At 45.9% G+C, this 19,525-nt stretch overlaps 1 protein-coding gene across 5 annotated transcripts in view; it reads right to left on the minus strand.

The window, feature by feature from the left end:
• TMOD1 (tropomodulin 1) overlaps positions 1-19,525 on the minus strand; it is a 49,530-nt gene that overhangs the window by 24,119 nt on the left and 5,886 nt on the right. For 4 of the 5 annotated variants that reach the window (XM_077921525.1, XM_077921526.1, XM_028712260.2 and 1 more), the window contains exons 2-3: positions 6,282-6,455; positions 1,226-1,382 (exon numbers count right to left, since the gene is read on the minus strand). In XM_077921525.1, the coding sequence (XP_077777651.1) occupies positions 1,226-1,382; positions 6,282-6,401 (277 nt within the window). In that variant the 5' untranslated portion in view covers positions 6,402-6,455. Of the gene's footprint in view, positions 1-1,225; positions 1,383-6,281; positions 6,456-19,160; positions 19,318-19,525 lie in introns of those variants that run through there. The other variant, XM_028712257.2, reaches the window with a different exon arrangement.

The raw sequence follows: 19,525 nt of genomic DNA on the forward strand, positions 1-19,525 counted from the left end.
CCTAGCAGCAGCGATCTGCAGCAAGTGCAGCAAGTGATTGGCCAATTGTTTGTGAAGTGGAAATGCCAGCGGTGGCGTTGCCAGCGATGTGCCAAACAGGGCGCAAGGCCCTTTGAAATGCAACTCGCCCCACACAGACCCACACCGTAGGGAAGGGCTTTTGACAGTCTCCACATGGAGAGAACAACATCTAAATCAGCCCTCTGCCTCATGGCTTTCTCTCTCTCTCTCGCCGAGTGCAAGCAGAAGAATGGCTACATCCAGTGCTTTTTTTCTAAAAAAATGTTTAGAGGTACTCTCATTTTCCTTCTCATATTGAAATACTGCCCCTCAAGGAGGCCAAACTTAGATTCACAAAAAGTTTAGGGGTATGCGTACCGCTGCGTCCCCCCCAGAAAAAAAGCACTGGCTACATTCAAATGAAGGAAAGCTACTGCATATCAACCTAAGCAAGTTGTGCTTCCTTTTTCTGGTTATTTGGCTATAACTTTTAATAGAATGCAGATAATTGAACAAACTTTGTTGCATTACATTCTCCATTAAATTATCTTCCCATTGATATATAATTTTATGGTATTACTCCAAAAAGAAAGAGTGTTATGAGCCATCAAACCTCGGAAATACATTTCCCCCAAAAGGTTTCCACAGTTTTGGCCACTAGTGGATATAATCTTGGAGACGGGTTATGAATTTTCTGCATTCCTAAACCCAATACGAACGTCAATCTACATGCATCTCTCATGACACAGTGGCCTAAAACACACTTACGATTTAATGTGAGTGAGCAGCATGTGAGCAAGTCAAGAGTCTGGCTTGCCGTGCCGTTAGTGGCAACCAAGGTTTGTCCGTGGCTTAGCACTCGGGGTTTATTGGGTGGAAAGAAACCAGAAGCCAACATCTGGATAACAAGGCATGCTGCACTCTGCTATATTTTGTCCACAGTATGGCAGGAGCAGGAGACGAGTGCTGCGAGAACTTTTGAGCAGTGTGCCCCAGCAGGCTGCACACTCACATTAAACCGTGGTTTGCTTTAAGAACTATGGTTTAATGTGATGTGCGAACCAGGCCAAGTCAGTGGGAAGTTGGCCTGAGCAACCATTACTGAAATGAATGGTATATGAAAAAGGAGATTTAACCTTCAACATCACCTTGATTCATTCAGTGGGGCTAACTGAAAATCCAGAGAACACATGCCCCAAACTTGAGAAACTTGACTCTCTCATACCTCTTTTCTCCCCTGTAAAAGGAACCAGATCTTCTCGGTCTTCAATCTCATTTGCCTGCTTCTCCAGATGGGCGAGTAGGTCATCTCTTTTAAAGGGGCCAGTAGGTGTTTTCTTCGTTTGATCTCTCTGTCTCATTCCTGCAGGCAATAATGCATTCTAGATTTCGGAGAAGGGGAGGGAAAACACACCATCACCATCACTTTTCAGCCCATATTCTTAAATATAAGATACCACTGAAACACCGCACACTGACTGTGTCCATCTGACTGTATCCACAGTGTGTAGGGAAGATGACCAGGTAAGTTCTTTTTAAAGAGGTAAGTGGAATCTGCAACAAAATGTCGCAGCGTGGAGTGATCCTCTCCAGGGTTCCAAACAGCCAGCCATGACCCTTTCCCAGAACGTATCATTCCATTTCCCCCCATCTTTACTGGTTTTGCATCTCCCACCATGAATGCCAGGCAGTTTCAGCCAGGGAGCCACACCATGGCTCCCAAAAACATAAAAATAAATATCTGTGAGTAAATCTGTTGCCACTGTTCTGACCTCTCAGTACAGAGGAACTGGAATACAGTGGTGCCTCGCAAGACGAAATTAATTTGTTCCACGAGTTTTTTCGTCTTCCGGTTTTTTTCGTCTTGCGAAGCACGGTTTTGGAAAAGTTTTGGAAAAGCTTCAAAAATCACCAAAGTCTTCAAAAACCTCAAAAAAGGCTACCACACCACGTGCTATGAGTTGCTCCTCGAAGTCAAGTCGCAACTGTATTAACGGTTTTAAGAAAAAGGAAACAAACTTGCAAGACGTTTCCGTCTTGCGAAGCAAGCCCATAGGGAAAATCGTCTTGTGAAGCAGCTCAAAAAACCAAAAACCCTTTCGTTTTGCGAGTTTTCCGTCTTGCGAGGCATTCGTCTTGCGAGGTACCACTGTAAATGTCTGCGTGGCAAATACACCTCTTTGCACCTGCTGACTGGAACAGGGGGAGCTGGTGGCAGGTTTACTTGTTAGGAAGCAAGTGGTTGGCATGCTGCCAACACACTTCCCCTTAGATTTCACAAGGGAAAGACTTCTAAGATCTGAGGGAAGGCTCCTGGAATATCCCTGAAGGAGCCTAGTCCTCACAGGACTTCTCAGCTACATTGCACTGAGAACAGAAAACTTATTGGATAAGACATGATGTTGTATAAACATTTGGTTCTTTTTATTGCCGTTTCTCTTTTTTCTCGTTACTTTCAAACCCTTCTTTGCCTTTTTTGATGTGACGAATCTTTTTTTCCTCTTTTTTTACTTTGTGCTTAACTTTGTTATACTTACCTTTGTTGTATGATTGTATTTTAAAACATTAAAGATTTATTTTTTAAAAAAAGAGAGAGAAGCAGCTTGAAAAATAAAACAAATCCACAATTCATTCCCCTCTCTGGCTGGGATTCAATTAATCGGTCCTGTCAGCCAGGGGGGCCTGGCATCGCGTTGACGTCATATGCGCATAATGTGCAACCTGGGGGTCGGCGGTGGGGAATGGGAAGCTTGGAAGGTGATCCTCCACGCATCCTGCCCCCTGCCCGGCACGCCAACAGGGAGGGCGTGTTTTGTTAGAATTCCTGCTCCATGATTGCAGTCATGGAATTTTTGTCTATCACATGACGGTATATGTTTTGACTCCACAGAGTGGGAAGTGACGGAGACAGGATGTTTGTGTTACTGTGTTCCGTGAAGTGGGACTATTGTCCTTTGTTCTTTTTCTCTTTGCTGTCTGATGCTAGAGAGAGAGGGAGCCATGTTGCAGTGCTCTCTGTGTGTTTGTATGTAAATAAAGTAGATTAGCCAAAATGCTGAGTTGCTGAGGTCTGTCACGCAACTGCGAAGACTCTGCGGATCCCTAAGTGTGCCAATGTCTGTTGGCATCGTTCGCTGTGATGAAGCTTTCGAAGCTCCCGATCGACCAGGAAGGGGAGAACATGCCAGTCGGGCATGTGTCTCTGCCAGGGTCCTACTCGAGTGTAGGCTGAGCTCCTGACATGTTTGCACGTGGAAGGCTGATCTGTTTGGGGGCCCCTCAATATTGGAGGAGTTCAGCCACCTGGCCACAGATATTGAGGGGGTTGAAGCCCCTTCTGTCCCCTATAGATGCGCTTCTGCTGACAGCAGGGCTTCTGCAATGGGGCTCTGTCCCCCCTCTCATTCTGTCAGGTCCCCCAAACACTGGCTTGGGGGTGGGTGCGAGAACTCTCTGAAAAGTGTGTGAGGGGGAGGATCATTCCATCTCACAAGCCAAAATGCTTACATCGATGGAATGCTGAATTCCACCCACTGTGCATAATTTTGGGTTATCCCATCACGAATGTAGGAGGTCTACATTTCAACCCTACCCAAGAAATGGCTGTCTCTGCCACAAAAACTGCTAGTTCCTCTTCACAAATTTGGCTTCTGTGCGCGGCAAAAACAGCATGGAGACAATGGACATTTTTTGTGGTATTTACATATTGGCAAATATTCTTACTGTACGTGGGGAGGAAGGCGAGTGAAAACACGCAAAAGTAGCAAAGGTGTCTCTAAGAGAGAGTTTAGCACATGGGTAGGCAAACTAAGGGACGCGGGTGGCGCTGTGGGTAAAACCTCAGTGCCTAGGACTTGCCGATCGCATGGTCAGCAGTTCGAATCTCCGCGGCGGGGTGCGCTCCCGTCGTTCAGTCCCAGCGCCTGCCAATCTAGCAGTTCGAAAGCACCCCTAAGTGCAAGTAGATAAATGGCGTTCCGTGTGCGGCTCTGGCTCGCCAGATGCAGCTTGTCACGCTGGCCACGTGACCCGGAAGTGTCTGCGGACAGTGCTGGCTCTCGGCCTATAGAGTGAGATGAGCGCACAACCCTAGAGTCTGGCAAGACTGGCCCGTACGGGCAGGGGTACCTTTACCTTTACCTTTTAGGCAAACTAAGGCCCAGGGGCTGGATCCAGCCCAATCGCCTTCTAAATCCGGCCCGTGGACGGTCCGTGAATCAGCCTGTTTTCATATGAGTGGAATGTGTCCTTTTATTTAAAATGCATCTCTGGGTTATTTGTGGGTCATAGGAATTCGTTCATTTTTCCCCTTCAAAATATAGTCCGGCCCCCCACAAGGTCTGAGGGACAGTGGACCGGCCCCCTGCTGAAAAAGTTTGCTGACCCCTGGTTTAGCACAATACAAAAGAACCTTAGAGCTCCTCCAGATGTGCTTTTTCTTGTGCATTTCTGATGTTTTGTGCCAGCAATGGCATTGTGTCAGTTATATGCGATCCCTCTTTCAATACTGTCTGCACCTCCAAATGTTTCGGAGTCAACATACAACTTTGCCCTGAAGCTTCCTGCTTTAATCCTGCAACTTTTTTATAGCACAAACTTTTCAGATTATTTTTTTGTGCAGTGCCTCTCCAGATGGCAATGACATGGTCACATTGGGGAAGCATCACAGAACAAACTACAGCCGTACCTTGGTTGTCAAACGCTTTGGTACTCGTCTGTTTTGGCTCCTGAACGCAGCAAACCCGGAAGTGAGTGTTCCGGTTTGCGAAAGTTTTTTGGAAGCCAAACGTCCGAAGCGGCTCATGCAGCCAATCAGAAGCCACACCTTGGTTGTTGAACAGTTTCGGAAGTTGAATGGACTTCTGGAACGGATTCTGTTTGACAATCAAGGTACGACTGTACTGTACTTCCAATCTTAGAATCATAGAATCATAGAGTTGGAAGAGACCACAAGGGCCATCGAGTCCAACCCCCTGCCAAGCAGGAAACACCATCAGAGCACTCCTGACATATGTTGTCAAGCCTCTGCTTAAAGACCTCCAAAGAAGGAGACTCCACCACACTCCTTGGCAGCAAATTCCACTGTCGATCGGCTCTTACTGTCAGGAAGTTCTTCCTAATGTTTAGGTGGAATCTTCTTTCTTGTAGTTTGGATCCATTGCTCCGTGTCCGCTTCTCTGGAGCAGCAGAAAACAACCTTTCTCCCTCCTCTATGTGACATCCTTTTATATATTTGAACATGGCTATCATATCACCCCTTAACCTCCTCTTCTCCAGGCGAAACATGCCCAGCTCCCTTAGCCGTTCCTCATAAGGCATCGTTTCCAGGCCTTTTCTTCTTCTCCTTGCAGGTGTACTGGAGAGGGAGAGGAAGAGGGAGAGGGGAGCCCAAGGCTCGTTCACGTAACATTTAAACCATGTCTCAGTTTCCCAATAGCGACAGTAGATCACCAAAAGGAATTAAAGAAGCATCTTTTTACCAGGAAGCGCCTGCCAAGGAAAAATCTAAACAAGATTCTATGACTCTATGATCTGAACCAAGGGGGCAATTCTAGTATTCCTGACACCACCAAACAGAGCGCGGCGCCGACGTTTGCAGGCAAGAGTCTGCTTCAAATTAAGCAGACAGCGAAGGTGTAAGATTCCAAAATAGACTGTGTATCAAACCTGGCTCACGTCCAAGGAGAGTTGGGAGGGAAAGAGGGCGAAGGAAAGCCCAAGTACAGTGGTACCTCGCAAGACGAATGCCTCGCAAGACAAAAAACTCGCTAGACGAAAGGTTTTTCCGTTTTCGATTTGCCTCGCAAGACGAATTTCCCCTATGGGCTTGCTTCGCAAGACGAAAACGTCTCGCGACTTTGTTTTCTTTGTCTAAAAACAAAGACATGTTTTGTTTATAAAGTTAATTTATTTTCCCTTCAATTTTTGAACTGCTCTTTACAGTATGTGTGACTTTAAAGAGCAGTTAATAAACTGTTGTTGTACCAAATTTGGCTTTGTTTGGACTTTTTTTGACCATAGGAACGCATTAATTGATTTTCAATGCATTCCTATGGGATTTCGTGCTTCGCAAGACGAAAAATTCGCTAGACGACAAAAAATGCGGAACGAATTAATTTCGTCTTGCGGGGCACCACTGTAGATCCAAAGATGGTCTAACACCGCAAAGAGTAGCAGAAGGGTCCCCTATTTATTTATATTTCATTGCTTAGCGTGCCCGACGTAGATGTTTTCACACAATTCAAGAAGTATCACATGACCTGTCCTTTAAAATCACTTACATCAGGGTCTAGGTCCACCAGTTCATCCTCTAACATCTTGATCTCTTCTTCTGTCAGCGCTCCAAGGATCTGATCTTCATCCAGATCTCGGTATTTCTCTAGTTCTTTTCGGTACGACATCCTGGAGAATTCTTGCTCTTAAGAGCTTCTCTCTAATATACAATCTGTATGTTTCTAATAAAGAAAGTACAAAATACAAGATGGAATTTAAACATTGTGCTTTCCAATGCAAGCCTTGAGTGGCCAATGGAACAATCTTTTACACACACACACACACACACACACACCCCGCCCCGAACTGTTCTATTGGTTTTCCTGACCCCCTTCCTCAGAGCCAATTTTGGGGGAAGTGTGGGGACAGGAGGACTCATTGACTCCCGCTAGCACAGTGTTTCCCAACCACTGTTCCGCGGCACACTAGTGTGCCGCGAGATGTTGCCTGGTGTGCCGCGGGAAAAATTAAAAAATTGAAAGATTTTTTTTTTTAAAAAAGTCAAATTTTCGATTGGGGCGCCGTCACTAGATGACCCCTGGGGTTCCCTCCCTCCCTCCCTCCCGCTCTGCGCCTCCCTCCTCCTCCTCCTCCGGGGAGGCCCTTCCTGGCTCTCGGCCAAGGCTTGGCGGCTGCCACTCACTCACTCGCTCGCCCACCCGTCCCTCCATCCCTGCACCCGGCCTCTCCCCCTCCGTCCCCGGCGCAGGGGCTGCCGGGATCCGTAGTCCCCTCGCCCTTGGGCTCCGCGCCCGCGCGGGGTGCGCAAACTACGTTTCCCAGCGTGGCCTGGCGGGCCGGGCGTTTTGTTTGAAGCGCTCTTCTCCCGGCCATGGAGAGAAGGCTATTCATCAGGAAACAAGGATTTGTTTTAAGTTTTCCATGTGTGCTAAAACTCAGTCTAAGGTGTTTTTTTTTAAAAAAAATTGTTTAACCACATCAGTTAACAAACATATGCTATAATGTTATTGTTTTAGTTCAATAAATTGTTTAAATTGTTATGAAGGAAATGGTTATTTTTCTCCTTCCAATAAATTACAGCAGAAAAGCTGTCCAAATATAAAGTTAACTTATTAAACCTCACAATAATTTCATAATCATCCGTATATGTATTTCTAATACTAGAACCAAATCAGTAATTTTTGATATAACTAAAAACTACTCTGAAAATTTATTATTCCAAAAAGGAAACCTTCATCTGGTTGTAAATATTAAGATGATACCAGCAAAAACGAGTCTTTCTGTAAATAAATAAATAAATAAATCAAGTGTTACTGACTAGTGATTTAAATCAAGGCTTACTGACTAGTCGTGATTCAAATCGTGATCTGAATCGATTTGATTTAAATCAAACCTGGCTGCATCAGCCCAATCTTGCAGGGGCAGGCCTGGGCCAAGACAGCTTGTTCCTCCCTCTGCTTTTCAACATCGTGATCTATCACTACATCACAATGTTTGGCTCCTGATATGTCGCGATGTTGAAATGTTGGTTAAGGCCGATATTGCTGAGCCTTAATACTAAACCTCTGCTGCCTTGCGGGATATCTTCGGGAGAAGAAAAGGCTAATTTGGAATGCAGCCCCTACGATGGATGGATGGCGCCTTGAAGGCCTCCTTCCAGCAACTGCTGCAGCCAAGCTGGTGCCAAACGTTTTGCTCTCCTTTCTTTTGGACCACATCAGCGAGGCTGAGATGGAGGTCTTGTAATCTAGGCAGCCCAGGATCTCCAGACATACTGCCCAGGCTTGCACCCCAGGAAGGTCTTAGTTGACCAAGACGCCTTATATGTAGAAATGTAACACTCCATTGATTGAGTGCAGAAGCTTTCAAGCTTAAAAGAGAAGAAAAGAAAAGCATCTCAACAAATCCAAGAGGGCTGCTTTTAAACTGCCAGAATGTATGAAAAAAGAAAAGAAAAAAGTCCTTCTACTGCTCAATTGTCCAAACCCCAGCACTGCCATTCCATTAACGCTGTGTAGCAGTTTGATTTACAGGGCACTACACCGGCACATAAGTTCAGCAAAAACAAGTCGTAAGTTACAGAGCAATGATTTTTAAATGGTGCAAATATCTCATAAATCATCTGAGTCGCAGCTGCTTCTCCCCTTTCTCCCGGCTGGAACAAAACTGTACGACAAGCCAAAGAAAGGCTGAAGACAAATAATGGCTTTGGAGAGAGCTGGAGGTGATTTGCCCAGAATATAAAAATAATTATAATAATTTATTATTTATACCCCGCCCATCTGGCTGAGTTTCCCCAGCCACTCTGGGCGGCTCCCAATCGAGTGTTAAAAACAATACAGCATTAAATATTAAAAACTTCCCTAAACAGGGCTGCCTTCAGATGTCTTTTAAAGATAAGATAGCTGCTTATTTCCTTGACATCTGATGGGAGGGTGTCCCAAGGAGCGGGTGCCACTACCGAGCAGGCCCTCTGTCTGGTTTCCTGTAACCTCACTTCTCGCAATGAGGGAACTGCCAGAAGGCCCTTGGCACTGGATCTCAGTGTCTGGGCTGAATGATGGGGGTGGAGAAGCTCCTTCAGGTATACAGGACCAAGGCCGAACTAGAGTTACTGCTGTTCCTTGGGCACACACATGCAGTTATTTTGTCCCAGCATTATCTCTGTGATCAAAGAGGTTTGGTAAGATTTTAAACCCTGCAAGACCTGATTGCCAGATGAGCACACACTTCAATGGTAACGATGGTGCCAAACCATTGTTCTGCATGTCCCAGTGACCTCCTATCAGGGCTACTGTAATGTGCTTTCTATGTGGCTACTCTTGAAGATGGTTCTAAACCAAGACCTTGTTGGTCAAAACGACCTCAATCTCCACCAGCAGAATAGATAGATAGGTAGATAGGAAAGCTAGAATGACCGCTCCCCGCTTAAAACGGGGGGCGCCCTTTGCGTGGACGCGCGCAGCCCCTAGATCTGGAGCGGCTCCAACAGCATAGGCTTGGTTTGCCTTCCCTCAGGTGGGATACCTGGAGGTCCCCGCCTACCTCAGTCAGTTGTCCAATCCCACCTGGGGGAAGCGTTGCCAGGGAGACCAGGCCAGGTAGGGGAGGGATTACCTGCCCACACAATAGAGGGAGGATCTTACCTGGGAATCCTCACTTGGCTCCAGAGCTTCTCCCACCCTACCCACCCTCAGTTAATGTCTTGTTTTGCAGGTTAACCTTTCTTCACAGGTATGTGGGCGCTGCTACGTCAAGGTCGCTGTTAAAGGGCCGGAAAGGAATTTCCCTGCATTGGCAGGTTTCGCCTTTCCCGTAGCAAAACGTCACAACTTTGGCGGTATCAGGCCTTGGGCGGAATCCTTTAGTCCATCTTCCTCTTTGCAGCGGCGATACCAGGGTTCCCCGTTAAAGGGGTTTCTGAAGGGAGGCTTTGGCCGTACGCCGAAAGGTCGTCATTGCTCTTCCCTGCGGCGGCGGCGTAATGGGAGCGGCTATCTCTGCTTGAACATATGTTCTCCAGAGCCGGCCCATCCCCCACACAAACACTGGATAACCCTGATGCTCCCTAGGTCCCCGGCTGGGGACTGGGGAGGGAGAACGCCCAATGCCTGAGCCAAGGTCTACCCATATTTGAAATTTAATAAAGTTGTGGCCAATTTAATCCCATAGCACGTTGTCATGAGTCGTTATTCCACATGACGGGGGGGGGGGGGACCGCGCGGGATCTGGGGACTCCGCCTGTCCACGGAAAACCATTTCACAACTTTTCTGCCAAATACCTGAATCATTGGGCCGCAGACCAGTTTGAAAATATCTGCTCCAGGAAGCTCAGTGTTATCCTAAAAGGATCTTTTCTCTCTTATCCTTAACACCTTTCTTTATTATTATTTATTAATAGATGAAGGGAACCAACCAACCAGGGGGAAGAGGAAGCTTAAGTCTTGCCTGAAGCAAAAAAGAAAAGAAAACAAACTCTATAGTATCACCCACCCACGAAAGCAGGGATGGGGGAACCTGTAGCTTTCCAGATATTGCTGGGCTCCCAGCAGCATGGCTGGTAGCCAAGGAACTGATGGGAGTTGTGGTCCAGCAACAGTTGCGTGTCGAGGTCCCCAAGCCACCCTCAAATAAAACACAATTCAGACAGAATTTTTGTTTGAGGTTTTTGGCATAATTTTTTGGCCACAACTTTATTGATTACAGAATGTGAGTGGTTGCTTAGGCATTGGTTTGCGACTATCTGTTCCCAGAACTGACATCCGCAAACCTGCGAAAGTCAATAAGGGAAAACATTTTGGGGAGACAATAGAGCTGGGTGCCAGGCCCTCGCCTTTCACCAAATGCTCCCAGGGGCTCTTGCGTGGCCCTAGCCCCTTGACAGGGGTTTGGACAAGAGCATGGCGAGCCCCTGGATTCCTTTAACGGAATACCCTTGCAGCAGCAGCATTGGAGGGGCAGACAACCATACCCCTCCACTAACCAAATTTAACCAATGCCTAACTGCAACCTGGGACACAGGTGGCGCTGTGGGTTAAACCACAGAGCCTAGGGCTTGCCGATCAGAAGGTCGGCAGTTCGAATCCCCGCGATGGGGTGAGCTCCCATTGCTCGGTCCCAGCTCCTGCCAACCTAGCAGTTCGAAAGCACGTCAAAGTGCAAGTAGATAAATAGGTACCACTCCAGCGGGAAGGTAAATGGTGTTTCCGTGCGCTGCTTTGTTTTGCCAGAAGCGGCTTAGTCATACTGGCCACATGACCCAGAAGCTGTCTGTGGACAAACACCAGCTCCCTCGGCCTATAGAGCGAGATGAGCGCGCAACCCCAGAGTCGTCACGACTGGACCTAATGGTCAGGGGTCCCTTTACCTAATCGCGACCTTACAAGTTGTGATGATTTGCCACGCAGTAGGCAAAAAAACCGCTTAGGGACGCGGGTGGCGCTGTGGGTAAAAGCCTCAGTGCCTAGGGCTTGCCGATCGAAAGGTTGGCAGTTCGAATCCCCGCGGTGGGGTGCGCTCCCGTTGCTCAGTCCCAGCACCTGCCAACCTAGCAGTTCGAAAGCACCCCCAGGTGCAAGTAGATAAATAGGGACCGCTTACTGGTGGGAAGGTAAACGGTGTTTCCGTGTGCTGCGCTGGCTTGCCAGATGCAGCTTTGTCACGCTGGCCACGTGACCTGGAAGTGTCTCCGGACAGCGCTGGCTCCCGGCCTCTTAAGTGAGATGGGCGCACAACCCTAGAGTCTGTCAAGACTGGCCCGTACGGGCAGGGGTACCTTTACCTTTACCTTAGGCAAAAAACCAAATGGCACTGGCCAATCAGCCAAATGGAAAAATTCCTACCAGGCCCCTGCCCCAAAGCAGACGACCCCATGACAGGCATAGCAAGGTCAACGCAAACAGCCCTAAATAAAGGGAGGGTGGGCGGGTGATCCGATGCGCGCAGCGAAAAGAGGCAGCTCAACGCTGCGCGCAGGGAATAAATAGCCCCTTGGCCATCAATCATAAATTGCAACATCAAATTCTCCCCAATGACCAAGAGGTGCCCAATAAGATTCGTGGCCATCCAAACTAACCCGCCCAGCAACAGAGGGATGTCTGGTTTGCCCCCACCGCAACACGTGCTCTCCATGAAGGAGAACACGCTTTCCCTAACCCTGCACTAGTCCTTCCCTCTCAGATCAGTTTATCCTATCCAGTCCGCTGTCTGCCGCCAAGAGGATAGCATAAGCACGGCAGAAGGTGCCTGTGGAGCAGCCGGCTCCAAACAACTCCCACAACTAATCCAAGCCTAAACAAGCATGAACTCAAGCATAGAATTGTAGAGTTGGAAGGAACCCTGAGGGTCATCTAGTCCAACCCCCTGCAATACAGTGGTACCTTGGTTCTCAAACGCTTTGGTTCCCAACCTCCGAAAACCGGGAAGTGCTTCAGTTTTCGAACGATTTTTGGAAGCCAAACGCCCAATGCAGTTGTCGGCTATTGTTTCCGGGCCGCCTGCACCAATCAGAAGCTGCGCCTTGGTTTTTGAACATTTCAGAAGTCAAATGGACTTCCGTAATGGATTAAGCTTGGTGCATTTGTTTTCGCTATTATTTTGCGTTTTTGAGGCTTTTTCAGTTCATTTGTTTTTGTGACTGTGTGGAACCCAGTTCAGCTACTGACTGATTGTGTGATTGCGGAAATGGATAAAAGCCCCCCAATCCAAACAATGACAAACATCAGTGCAGGTAAGAAAAATAAGAATTTTAATTTTTATCATCTACAATACTGTCTTATTTATTTCATAGTACAGTACATTGATTATTGCTTTCATTTTATGGATCAATGGTCTCATTAGATAGTAAAATTCATGTTAAATTGCTGTTTTAGGGTTGTTTTTAAAAGTCTGGAATGGATTAATTCATTTTCCATTACTTTCCATGGGAAAGCACGCCTTGGTTTTGGAACACTTTGGTTTTGGAACAGACTTCCAGATAATAATAATAATAATAATAATAATAATAATAATAATAATTTATTATTTATACCCCGCCCATCTGGCTGAGTTTCCCCAGCCACTCTGGGTGGCTCCCAATCAAGTGTTAAAAACAATACAGCATTAAATATTAAAAACTTCCCTAAACAGGGCTGCCTTCAGATGTCTTTTAAAAGGAAGATAGCTGCTTATTTCCTTGACATCTGATGGGAGGGCGTTCCACAGGGCGGGTGCCACTACCGAGAAGGCCCTCTGCCTGGTTCCCTGCAACCTCACTTCTCGCAGTCCGGGCTGAACGATGGGGGTGGAGACGCTCCTTCAGGTATACAGGACCGAGGCCATTTAGGGCTTTAAAGGTCAGCACCAACACTTGGAATTGTGCTCGGAAACGTACTGGGAGCCAATGCAGATCTATTAAGTTTGAGAACCAAGGCATCACTGTACAGGAATCTCAATTAGATCATACATGACAGATGGCCACCCGATCCCTACTCAAAAACCTTCAAGGCAGGAGAGTCCACCACCTTCTGAGGGAGTCCATTCCACTGTTGAGCAGCTCTCACTGTCAGAAAGTTCTTCCTGGTGTTTAGCTGGAATCTCCTTTAACTTCCAAAGTCTAAACAAGATAATCCAGTATTACTGTTCCTATATCAAAGCAAGATGGAGTGTTTTGATTAAGGCCACCAATCAAGTTTTTGAAAGAGGAGAGAGGAATGCAGAGACCTCTCTGGTTTGCACCCCAGCCTTTCAGCCACAAAATCACGTTCTATATATAAAACTGTCTGCAAATGTCATAATGGTGGCATGTAGCTGCAGTCACAATGGGGATTTCTCCCCACTGTCATTATTACTACAATCTGGAGTTTAGGTGGGAAGGACTATGTCCCTTTAAACATTTGTGTAGAAGAGGAAGCTCTGGCAGGTGCACATTTTGTTCTCCCTGCACAAGGTGGATTTGATTTAAATCAAATCAATTTAAATCACTAGTCAGCAAGACTTGATTCAAATCATTCCACCCCGCCCCCAGAAAGTCTCATTCTTTCTGGTATCATCTTAATATTTACAACCAGCTGAAGGTTTGATTTTTGGAATATACAGTGGTGCCTCGCAAGATGAAATTAATTCGTTCCGCGAGTTTTGTCGTCTTGCGATTTTTTTCGTCTTGCGAAGCACGGTGTCAGAAAAGTTTTGGAAAAGCTTCAAAAATCACCAAAGTCTTCAAAAACCTCAAAAAAGGCTACCACACCGCGTGCTATGAGTTGCTCCTCGAAGTCAAGTCGCAACTGTATTAACGGTGTTAAGAAAAAGGAAACAAACTTGCAAGACGTTTCAGTCTTGCGAAGCAAGCCCATAGGGAAAATCGTCTTGCGAAGCAGCTCAAAAAACAAAAAACCCTTTCGTCTTGCGAATTTTCCGTCTTGCGAGGCATTCGTCTTGCGAGGTACCACTGTAATATGTTTTCAGAGTAGTTTTTACAGTTATATCAAAAATTACTGATTTGGTTCTAGTATTAGAAACACGTAGACCGATGATTATGAAATTATTGTGAGGTTTAATAAGTTAACTGTTTATATTTGGACAACTTTTCTGCTGTACTTTATTGGAAGGAGAAAAATAACCATTTCCTTAATAAGAATTTATTTAACTAAAACAATGACATTATAGCATATGTATCCATGTTTGTTAACTGATGTGGTTAAACAATTTTTTAAAAACAAAAACTTTTAGCACACATGAGTTTTAGCACACATGAAAAACTTTAAACAAATCCTTATTTCCTGATGAATAGCCTATTGTGATGTAATGTAACTTTGTAATGTAACTTAAATAGAAAACTATCTTTAGAAAGATTTTTCCTCCAAAAGCATTTTATTTTAAAAATCTGATTTAAATTTTAAAAATTCAATTATTTTTTTTTAATCATTGATTTTTATCCACCCTGTCCCTACACAATACAGTTGCACCTCCTGGAACATATCTTATTTAAAAAAAGGTAAAGGTACCCCTGCCCGTACGGGCCAGTCTTGACAGACTCTAGGGTTGTGCGCTCATCTCACTCAAGAGGCCGGGAGCCAGCGCTGTCCGGAGACACTTCCGGGTCACGTGGCCAGAGTGACAAAGCTGCATCTGGCGAGCCAGAGCCGCACACGGAAACGCCGTTTACCTTCCCGCTAGTAAGCGGTCCCTATTTATCTACTTGCACTTTGAGGTGCTTTCGAACTGCTAGGTTGGCAGGCGCTGGGACTGAGCAACGGGAGCGCACCCCGCCGCGGGGATTCGAACCGCCGACCTTTCGATCGGCAAGCCCTAGGCGCTGAGGCTTTTACCCACAGCGCCACCCGCGTCCCTATCTCTTATTTACAGCAGATTAAAAGAGAGGTTCTGTCATCTGCTTGACATCTGATCACCTGCACCACTAGGCTCAGATGGCACAGTATGCCCCTCCTCACTCATTGAGCATCCTTCTAGTGAGAAGGTGAAGAAAGGTTCCATCATATCAAGGCCACACACCCCCCCCCCCGAGATCCTTGTCTTTATTTAAGGCTCAAAGTGCTTCCTAGAGAGTTTGCTGCTTGCCCTCTTTTTATCAGTCCTGGTGCTATTAAGAGCAGTTTGACACACACCCATTCAGCAAAGAAGTACCGTATTTTTTGCTCTATAAGACTCACTTTTCCCCTCCTAAAAAGTAAGGGGAAATGTGTGTGTGTCTTATGGAGCGAATGGAGGGATCGCTGCTTTCGCTGCGCAGCGATCCCTCTTGCTGTTCTGGCTTCTGAGATTCAGAATAATTTTTTTCTTATATTCCTCCTCCAAAAACTAGGTGCGTCTTATGGTCTGGTGCGTCTTGTAGAGCGAAAAAATACGGTATTTTCCTGCTGCTTGTCTACACACTAGGAAAAAACTCCACCTGGTTATAATTCCTGTGCACTAGATTGCTGTTAAGGTTGTCAACCATTCTACCAGGCCCTGCTTCTATGCATTTAACAGCAACATGATTTGCAGCCATTAGCAGGTGAGAATGTTTACGCTCATGCCCTAAAACAAAGGTTTGCTGATTTCTGCAAATGAAGCAAATGCTAAAAAAAGAACGATGGCCTGTGGTCAACCAGATGCCTATGGAAAACCCACAAGGAGGATCTGAGCACAGGAGCTTTCTCCCCTCCTGTGGCATCCAGAAACTGGAATAATATAAAGGAATAGAGGCAAGCGAGGCTGTTTTATTTTGGTCAGCTGGGAGATGTTAACTGGCAAGAATGCTTATGCCCTTGCTGTTCTCCTTTTTAAAGGAACACTATTGCAAAAGTAGGGACGCGGGTGGCACTGTGGGTTAAACCACAGAGCTTAGGACTTGCCGATCAGAAGGTCGGCGGTTCGAATCCCCGCGACGGGGTGAGCTCCCGTCGCTCAGTCCCTGCTCCTGCCAACCTAGCAGTTCAAAAGCACGTCAAAGTGCAAGTACAGTGGTACCTTGGGTTACATATGCTTCAGGTTACACACTCCGCTAACCCAGAAATAGTGCTTCAGGTTAAGAACTTTGCTTCAGGATAAGAACAGAAATCGGGCTCCGGCGGCGCAACGGTAGCGGGAGGCCCCATTAGCTAAAGTGGTGCTTCAGGTTAAGAACAGTTTCAGGTTAAGAACGGACCTCCGGTACGAATTAAGTACAGTACTTAACCTGAGGTACCATTGTAGATAAATAGGTACCGCTCCGGCAGGAAGGTAAACGGGGTTTCCGTGCGCTGCTCTGGTTCGCCACAAGAGGCTTAGTCATGCTGTACACTGTACGCCGGCTGCCTCAGCCTATAAAGCGAGATGAGCGCCTCAACCCCAGAGTCGGCCACGACTGGACCTAATGGTCAGGGGTCCCTTTACCCTTTACCTATTGCAAAAGTAACAAATTGGGCTGTTTTCTTCTGGTCAGCTGGCAGCTCTGGTTGTTACTGTCAACGAACAGGAGCACATCTGAGAAAACTGGCAACCCAACCATTTCACTGCGTAACATTCCCTCTTGCAGCATGGCAACCCACCCACTTCATGACTCACTGTCTTAGGTTATTGGGGATTGCATAAATTTAAAAAAGGCAAAGAGAAACTGTCTCTGATTCTGGCATAAAAAGCAGGAGGTTCTTCTCTTCCTGGGTCAGGAAAAATAGGGTGAAAGTCCATCAAACAGCACAGTTTCCAAAACCAAGGATCCAGATGCCGCATCCAGAGGTGGTCAAAGCAACATATTTAACAGTGCCAATGTAGCTGTATGGGCCCCAAGATGTGTACCTCACATGCATCACAAAGCCACATGGTTTCTGGGCACAACTAGCCTGCTGTGCATAAACAAGATTTAAAAGCCTGAAACATGCTTCAAAGATTGGTTACATTACGCTCAAATTCAAGAGGTGTTTAAATTGGATAAAAAGATAGGATTCCAGGTGGAAAAGTCGAAATTAGAGACAGAACTGTTGGAACCAAAGACTAAGGTACTTTCGAGAATGTATAACTTGCTGCTTAAATGGAATACTCAGGATGAGACTGTTAAATCAGCCATGATAAAATGGGCTCAGGATATTGGGCATAACATCATGTTTGAGGACTGGGAAAGGTTATGGACCACCGGAATAAAATTCACGGCATGTAATGCCCTGAAGGAGAATATTATGAAAATGATATATAGGTGGTACATGACTCCAGTCAAGCTTGCAAAAATATATCACCTGTCTGATAACAAATGTTGGAAATGTAAGGAGGCTGAGGGGACATTTTTTCACCTCTGGTGGACATGCCCAAAAGTAAAGGCCTTCTGGGAAATGATCTATAATGAGCTAAAAAAGGTATTTAAATATACCTTTGTTAAGAAACCGGAGGCCTTCCTCCTGGGCATTGTCGGCCAGAGAGTGTTAAAAAAAGACAGAAGTTTCTTTATGTATGCGACAACAGCAGCAAGAATACTAATTGCAAAGCATTGGAAGACACAAGACTTGCCCACACTGGAAGAGTGGCAGACGCAATTGATGGACTATATGGAACTGGCAGAAATGACTGGCAGAATCCGAGACTTGGGAGAAGAAACAATGGAGGAGGACTGGAAGAAGTTTAAGGACTATTTACAAAAACAATACAAGTTGTATGAATGTTAAGTATTTGCACGATTCAGAAAACTTCGGCTCCAGCAAATAGATTTTGTAAAATAGAAAATTAAGTTATAAGTAAGAAAAGGTGGAAATCTAAGACAACACTATGTTTAAATTTAAAGCATGAGTAAGTGATAAAAATTACTTAAAAACTAGAAATATAATATGTGGAAAGTACAAGATAAGGTATGAAACAAGGTAATAATTTGCTGATATCTTTACTATAAATAATGCAGGGTAAAGGAGATGTGAGGAAGTCCAATTAGTTATACAAAAATTGTATTGAATGGTTGGTTTTTACTTTAATCTTTTTACTTTATTTCTTTTTTATCTTTTTCTTTTTATACTGTTTTTCAGTGTACTTGTTCTGGCTTTTTTGTGTATTACTATTTTCTTTTTTTCTTTTTTTGTTGGTGAAGGGATCCTGTATGTATATTGTTTACTATGTATTTGAAAATTCAATAAAATATTTAAAAAAAAAAAAAGCCTGAAACATGCTTCAAAACAAGTTGCTGGAAACGTACAATTCAGGATGGTCCGTTGCTCATTTTGGGATGCCAAGCAGTTACAGAGTCCCCTCTCCCAAGTTCTCAAGCACGTTGTTACTGTACGTTAACAGACTATTATTGGCCAGCTTATTGTCAGGACGCTGAGATTTATTTAGAAGCGTCCCTTCTACACACACACACACACACACACAGAGAGAGAGAGAGAGAAACTTTGCACTGAGTTGGGCAGAGGCACCAAAAGGGTTGCCAACAACTTTCCTCCTGGCCCTGCTTGCTCGTCTCTTGCAATGCCCAAAGCTTTTAAGGTGGCAAGGTCCACCGCCCATCCGACCCACTTATCTCCCTGTCAGAAGAGGAATTGGGGAGGGAGGGGGAGAGAGTCACTTGCCTAGCTCTTTGGCGCCAGGTTGCTTGCTGAAGAGGTCCAGGAGGAGTTTGGATAAAATGTCTGAAAGGAGACCATTCCAGACCCACCAAGTGTCCCTATTTTCCAGGGACAGCCCTGGATTTACAGAATCTGATTTGATCCCAGAACGTCCCTATTTTCATCGGAGAAATGTCAGAGGGTATGGGGTTATGGGACCCCCGGACCAAGGAGATAAGAAATTATACTGGCTGGGGCAACCTACTAAGATGGGCAATTATTATTATTATTATTATTATTATTATTAGCCTGCCCATCTTACTAGTTTGCCTTAATAAGTTTTTATAAGTCCTGTAAGCTGTCCAGAGTGGCTGGGGAAACCCTGCCAGATGGGTGGACATAAATAAAATAATAATAATAGTTAATTGAATAGGACGTTCCTATTTTTACCGGAGAAATGTTGGAGGGTATTGTCATTCCAGGGTCCCACTTTCAGGCAGGCTCCCTCCGGGTGCGCCTCTCGCCCTGCTACACTCCAGCCAAACCTAGCCTGGTCTTGCCATTGCCACACACGCGTCACTGCTTTCGCACGAGCCAAGGGTCTCCCGAATTCGACCCGTTGGGGGGCGTCGCCTCCTCCCTCCCTCCCTCCACGCAACAGCGGCAGGGAGGGAGGAGGACGACTCGGCTATTTATAGGCGCTCTGCTGCTGCGCCCGGCCGGTCCCCGGTGGTGACCGCGGGATGTTTTGGCCACATATGGCTTGGCGGGCTGCCGCCGGGTCTCTCGGACATAGGTGGGGTTCGGGGGGTGTC

This window comes from Podarcis muralis, chromosome 17, assembly GCF_964188315.1.
Source record: "Podarcis muralis chromosome 17, rPodMur119.hap1.1, whole genome shotgun sequence".
NCBI lineage: Eukaryota > Metazoa > Chordata > Lepidosauria > Squamata > Lacertidae > Podarcis > Podarcis muralis.